Raw genomic sequence first — 7,500 nt, forward strand, 5'->3', positions numbered from 1 at the left:
ACAGAGCTTGCATGCTGTGCGAGGAGATAATGATGGAGTCCCGTGCAAAAACCGGTAAGTAGCTTTCCAAGCCAATCCCAAAATGTGCAACTGTTATTTAAAAGGTCAATACTGGGCTGTTACCCCCAGTGAAGGTTTGTATTCTGTCACTGCTCAACTTGTGCTTAATACATGTGGTCCATTATCACTCATACTGCAGCAATTGACCATGTCAAGTGAAGTCTTTTATTACTGGGCCATCCACTCAAAGTGTGTGGTCTTAACTCCCCACTGGTAATCTGTAATCTGACTACTTAATCCCACTCTCCATGTTCTTCCCAGCCGGTCATCCAGGGTCTGTCTGCAGGATGCACTATGATGAGGACTGACCCAAGGGTTTGTTCCCAGTCTGTTCTCTGATGACCCAGATCCATGCACACAACACCTGGATACCTCTCTCACTCTGAAATGTAATTTAATGCAATGTATTGCTTTATAAATGTTCTTAGCCGGTAGACAAACATACTCCTGGAGCTCGATCGCCTTGTTGAGAGGGGTCAGGGAAGAATTTTTACAGCTCACTTATCTGGCCCCCGGGTGATTACTGTTTTTTTTGCTTCCCTCTGGAATATGTAGGGGTGGGTCGTATGCCCACCTCCCTTGTTCTCTGTAAAGCGCATTGTGTTGCCTCTGGGTATGAAATGCGCTATATAAATAAAGCTTTGATTGATTGTTTGATTGATTGATACACAGCTCCTATCTCAGTCTAACTACTGTCCTCTTCATAACAGTGCCCTCAGAGTTTTCTAGAACCAACTTGTGACCTTGTCTTTTTCTACTGTCACTTGCTGTGAGTTATATAGCCTATGTCTCAATTGATTGTCTTCTTTTTATTTTCATTCGTGGATGCTTTTTGGCCAAATAAAATGTCCTCTAATAAAGCTGTCTTGACTTTGCATTGTGATTAATGATATAACCATATAACACATTCCTAGTATGTGTAAACTACCATGGCAATTAGGCTGAATGATTCTGATTCTGGTTCTGACATAAACCAGAACTCTTTTAAATCAAACATTTGAGTGGTTAGCTAGCTAGGCATCCATCCCAGGCAACAGACTGACGTGATCACATCTCAATTACTCTGAGGACAACAGTAAAGCTTGTAAAGGAAGCTGACCCAGTGACCTTAGGAATAATTTACATGGCCACCCCATTCACAGAATGGTTTCGCCTGCCAGAGTTCAGAGCCCCTCTCATTCCCGTGATGGAACGGTCCATTCTCTGACGCTGAAAACGCGCCCACGTTTCCAAGCTACGCACGACGTAAGGAATGGCGACCCGTGCTAAAGCAGGTATGCTGGCAGAGCAAGCCACCATCAATGTTTAGTCTGTTTTAATATGATAGGTAAACATGATAGTAGAGGACAACATAGTTAGAAATGATTAAATGTGTTATTTTATTTCAACAAAGTAGTAATTTCTGCAGGATCCCATAGATGAGATGTAGTCTGCTCATGAAATAGCGTGTCGCTCATCTATCTAACGCTGGAGAAGCGTGTCCCTGCAGTTAAATCAATCAATCAATCAATCAAAGCTTTATTTGTATAGCGCATTTCATACCCAGAGGCAACACAATGCGCTTTACAGAGAACAAGGGAGGTGGGCATACGACCCAGTTGTGATATCCTAGTATACTACTACTGTTGGTTGTGATATCCTAGTAAGCCTCCTACTGTTGGTTGTGATATCCTAGTATACTACTACTGTTGGTTGTGATATCCTAGTAAGCCTCCTACTGTTGGTTGTGATATCCTAGTATACTACTACTGTTGGTTGTGATATCCTAGTAAGCCTCCTACTGTTGGTTGTGATATCCTAGTATACTACTACTGTTGGTTTTGGACAGGTCGGGGGTCGAAGCGCAAGGCGAGCGCCGCGGTGGAGACGGAGGAGGACCCCGTGGTTGTGCAGGGGAAGAAGGGCAGAGGAGAGGAGGAGGACCCGGAGATCGAGGAGGGCCAGAGGGTGGTGATTGAACACTGGTGAGCATTGGCCCTGAACTCTAATGCACGTATAAGGTATACACATGAATACCTGGGCCCTCTCACACAGTGTACCTCTGCCATCAGTAGAATTAGCCCCATATATGACGCAATATGTATGCCGCTTAGCTAATATAGCGTCACACCAACTTCCCATAGTTGAACGGGGGTAATGGTGTTCCGGGGTACTTATTACCTATTTCCCGATGTCATATCTAAAATGTGAAGGTATCCACATGCTGAAGTGCTCCGAATGCTATTTACCCTCTTTCTCCTACGTGAAGGAGTGTATTAGCGAAGCAGCATTCATATAGCGTCATAGTATATGGGGCTACAGTAGAATAAATACAATACAATAGAACATCATATATAGAATAGAGTATATAGACATATTTGAGTATATAGAATGGAGTACATAGAATAATATAATATAGAAATTGTACTTATTGTATAATTTGTACATTTGTAATTTGTAAATTGAGTATTGGAGTCTGTTATTGAGCAAAATCTTGGGAGTCGGCAGCAGCATCTCACTGTGACTGTACACGTACATTACATGTGCCAAATAAAGAAATCTTGATCTGTACCAAATATAGACATCCCAAAAGACAAGAGGAATGGGTCACTATAGTTCTCTATAGACTATAGACCTCTGATGTTGTTGCTGTCACCCTGCAGTAAGAGCTGACGCGTGTATGGGCGCAGCGCGGAGGGGGTGAAGGTGGCCCTCCTGGCTGCCCACCCGGATCTAAAGGTCGTCCTCAACCCCCAGAAGCCCCGGAGGAACAGCTTTGAGGTCACTCTGGTGGAGGAGGGGGGGAAAGGTGAGCAGGTTTCACTCCTAGAACCAGTGGTGGAATAGGCTACAGCCGGGCCCAGGTCCGAAACGCACGACCCGTGGGCGCTGGTCAAGCCAGGTTGAGAAAGCACTGTTCTGGTGCTATCTGACCCAGTAGACCTAGTTTTCCTTGACGTTACATCGCTTAAACACATTAACATGCTTACCTGCGGGGATTACAAGCCTTAATCGCTACATTTTGTCTCACAAATTCAAAACATTTGAGACACAGTCGTGAAAACACGTGGATGACCCTGCACAGCAGGGGGGTTTTTAGGAGCACACACGTTCTGGTTTGTCTGATCGGTCTTATTTAATGTTGCTTGATTAGTTAAAACAGACAAGGGGAAATTAAGCAATAAGAGGCTGTGTGTTATAGTGATTTTATAACAGCTAGGGGGCGTTGTTAGGCACAACGTTTATTGCTTTTATACAACGGTCACTACAGCTATTAGTGTAAAATAGACACAGCAATGTAAAATATTAATATTTATTCAAAACGAAGCATCATTCCCTCAATTCCGCCGAGCAAAATAGTTCCCCTAACAAATGGGTTGCCAAGCAACAACAACAACGACAATGCATTGGATCAAATGGGAGGCGCATTAATACTGAACATGGAATGATATGCGGTCCCAGGTGTGTGTTACAAAGTATTTTAACACGGCTTCCAGCCAATCAGAATCAAGAACCAGAACTAACCGTTGTATAATAAATAATACTACGTGCCAGTGTGCACACATACTGTAGCAGCACAAATCATAAACAACAGCTCACACCCAAGAGTTCAGCACCACTTACAGATCATGTATCCATAGCAATGTTTAGAAAAATTGGTTCATCAGGTACAGGTAGGCCTACTCACCACTATTGGAAGCCTTGCTCTGCGCAGTCATCCACAATGCGCCCGGTATCCAACTTCTTCGCCAGGGTTTTTCCTGCATAGAGGTTTTTTTTGCCGCCCCCCAAAGAGATTTTAGCCAGAGCCAAAGGAAAATCATCCGGGGCCAAAATGCTAAAAATTGACAATAAAATTCAAATCTTCTCCAAATGTGTTTCTTGCATTGTCCATAGTTTGGACCTCTAGTAATCAAGATAATGAATAGAGAGGTTTTCAGTATCTTTAATATTTTGGCTTCATATCCATTTTGTGTCATGTTGGGAGATTTCCCACGATTGGGAAAAGTGAGCTCAGTCAGACAGCGAAAAATATCCATAATTGCTTGCGCATTACCCCCGAAAGACCTATTCTGAGCCAGAAAACCCTGCTCGCCCAGTCATTATTGATTGATAATGGCCAGTCCAGTTTTGAAGGAGTTTTGTTTTGGAGAACGAGAGCTCGTTAGTCATAACGCCGTGAGGAGAGGGAGAACAAACCTCACTGAACGATGAAGGCAAACAAAATGTCTAATTTTGGCAGTTTGGATTTTCCTGGTTCCAGACTTTTCTGTTCGTCTCCACATTTGTGTTTATATCCGCTCACGTTGCTGAGGGTGTTTGTTGAAGCTCTACTAGCGAGTTAATGTGTGCCAAGTGATTGATGATAATGTACAGTAGACTACACATTTTTAATGATGTAGACTACACATTTTTAACGATGGAGCCTACACATTTTTGATGATGTAGCCTACACATTTTTAACCATGTAGCCTACACATTTTTGATGATGTAGCCTACACATTTTTAATGATGTAGCCTACACATTTTTGATGATGTAGCCTACACATTTTTAATGATGTAGCCTACACATTTTTGATGATGTAGCCTACACATTTTTGATGATGTAGCCTACACATTTTTAACGATGTAGCCTACACATTTTTAATGATGTAGACTACACATTTTTGATGATGTAGACTACACATTTTTAATGATGTAGACTACACATTTTTAATGATGTAGACTACACATTTTTGATGATGTAGACTACACATTTTTGGGCTGAACAATGATTAGCAGCACCTAACATACATTGGAGGCGATTAATTCACTCGTACATCGGCTGTATACACCATGTCAAGGGCCCGGGCCAGCGGTCTATCAGATAATAATAATAATGGCCAGGTTTCCCGATAAAGAACCTTCTTAAGGAACCCTTCTTAAGCAACCCTTTGTATGGGAGTTAAGAAGTACTTTGAAGTTAAGTGCTTCTTAACTCGTTCGGGAAACCCGGCCAATATGAATAATAATTTGGGTTTGTTACGGGCCCCTCTTGGGCCCAGGCCCAGGCCCAGCCGCACCCCTTGACCCCTGACCCCTGCACGTGCCTAGAACCACAGTTAAAGAGGGTGTGAAGTTGCAGGTAGAAAAGCCATTGATTGAGCTGACGTGTGTTACATTTAACAACAAATTGAAGGTAATTTCACCCTACAGTAGGTAAGATAGGGATGGGCTGGACAGGAAGTGTGTCATCAAGGTACTGTATCTAGTTCCTTTATCGAGGGGTCAGGGAAGAATGTTTACAGCTCACTTATCTGGTCCCTGGGTGATTACTGTTTTTTTGCTTCCCTCTGGAATATGTAGAGAGTGGGTCGTATGCCCACCTCCCTTGTTCTCTGTAAAGCGCATTGTGTTGCCTCTGGGTATGAAATGCGCTATACAAATAAAGCTTTGATTGATTGATTGATCCATCTCTCTCTCTGTCCTTCAGAAGTGTGTCTGTGGTCTGGGATTAAGAAAGGGCCGCCACGCAAGCTGAAGTTCCCCGGGTCGGACGAGGTCGTCTCTGCTCTGGAGGACGCTCTCAAGATCGGAGACGCCCATTGAAGGTCTGGATTCTATTGTGGCTCAACTTGTGCTTAATAAAGTCCATTCTCACTCATCATAGCCATTTACCATGATAATAAAGTCATTCTGTTTTATTCTGTTCTTTTATTACTGGGCCATCCACTCAGAGTGTGTGGTTTTAACTCCCCACTGGTAATCTGTAATCTGACTACTTAATCCCACTCTCCATGTTCTTCCCAGCCGGTCATCCAGGGTCTGTGTGCAGGATGCACTATGATGAGGACCGACCCAAGGGTTTGTTCCCAGTCTGTTCTCTGATGACCCAGCTCCATGCACACAACACCTGGACACACAGCGACATCTAGTGGTTGTTCCTAGAATTGTTTTAAGGATCCCGTGTATCCTTAATACTCAGATGCTGTAATTGTTGTGGTTTTCCATTTAATCTAGTTTGTCACTCGTATTTGTCCACATTGAAATAAACCTGTTCCTTTTCTACACCGTTATTCACCTGTCTCTGTGGTTTGGGTAATTATGATATGAAGGAGAGAAATAGATAGTGTTCCGAACAAGATAAGAGTGGAGACAAAATCCTGTTTTGGGATTGATGGCTTCATTGGTTTCAAACAGCCTACAGAAATGTCTCTATGATAAAGTGCATCTGAAACCATATCGAAAGCTTCATTGTCACGTTATGCTGCAGTCAAAGCGTTTTCCCCACGTTAAGAGATTACATGGTACTGTATGTAGCTGTCTCATATACAGGTGCACAATTAGAATATTGTGGAAACTTTCATTATTTTCCATAATTTAATTCAAAAAGTTAATGTATTCTAGATTCATTTTGCAAAGCATTTTTTGTTTCAATCTTGATAATGGCTTACAGCTCATGACAAAAACCCAGTAGCTCAAAATATTAGAATATTACATAAGACAAATCAAAAAAGGATTTATAATACAGAAATGTCCACCTGAAAAGTATGTTCATTTATGCACAGTTTGGTCGGGGCTTTTAATGCACTGAGGGCCGCTATCAAAGAGGCTTCTAGCTCACAGGGCTTTAATGCACTAATGAGGCTCCTGCATCGCGCCTGCGCACGGAGGCAGTCTGCCTGAGGCACTGATGAGGTAGAAGCCTCGCTTGCTTTGATAGCGGCCTTCAATAGATTATCAATGATTTACGACCGATCGGTCCGTTTCCACTTCGTAAGTATCAAGTTGTGTGACCGTAACTAATATAAGTGCAACTATAAGGGTCTAGAAGCTCAATTCGGTGACTATTCTCTGGCTATTTTGATGATTGATTTAACGTCTATGGAGTGGTTCTTACGTCCTGACAGGGACTATGTCCATTCATTTCTGTTCACTCAGTCTGCTCTTCAGTAGCCTATCTACAAACAATATATTATTTCGTTACTCGTCGAAGTGAAGACAGTTTTTGAATGATGAAAGCCTTGTTTTGCACTTATAGAGCACATATCCATTACCCTGGCTTTGCGATCCTGGTCACGTGGCCCTCTTTTTGATTCTAGCTCTAGTTTTTCAAGCTTGCCAAGCCTTTCTTGTTGTTTACCAAGTAGCATTGAAAACCTCTGCCAAAGTGTTCAACATGCTCATTTTCACCACCAGATGGCGTGCCAAGCCAGTGAGATAAGATAATTAGACAACAAGTGACAGAATATGTTGCATACCATAATTGGCTTTTACATATTAATTACACTGCTGTAATCAATCCTTTAATTTACACATTGTAATAAATGTTCATGTTCAAGACATTCCTACTGATTGATTGCAACTCTATCATTCCATGTTTCCTACGTTTCCTGAACTGACTGATCCACTGGGCTGGGAGCATGAACCACTGAACCACTGGGCTGGGAGCATGAACCACTGAACCACTGAACCACTGGG

At 42.6% G+C, this 7,500-nt stretch overlaps 1 protein-coding gene across 1 annotated transcript; it reads left to right on the top strand.

Moving 5' to 3' along the window:
* Window positions 1-1,312: 1,312 nt before the first annotated feature.
* selenoh (selenoprotein H) lies at window positions 1,313-6,081 on the top strand (the record flags this gene model as incomplete). Its single annotated transcript, XM_084448668.1, has 5 exons — window positions 1,313-1,334; window positions 1,889-2,024; window positions 2,703-2,848; window positions 5,513-5,630; window positions 5,830-6,081. The coding sequence occupies 4 exons, from the start codon at window positions 1,313-1,315 to the stop codon at window positions 5,626-5,628; spliced, it is 420 nt and encodes a 139-aa protein (XP_084304794.1). The 3' UTR covers window positions 5,629-5,630; window positions 5,830-6,081.
* Window positions 6,082-7,500: the final 1,419 nt, after the last annotated feature.

This window comes from Borostomias antarcticus (genome assembly GCF_949987555.1).
Source record: "Borostomias antarcticus genome assembly, chromosome: 14".
Taxonomy (NCBI): Eukaryota; Metazoa; Chordata; class Actinopteri; order Stomiiformes; family Stomiidae; genus Borostomias; species Borostomias antarcticus.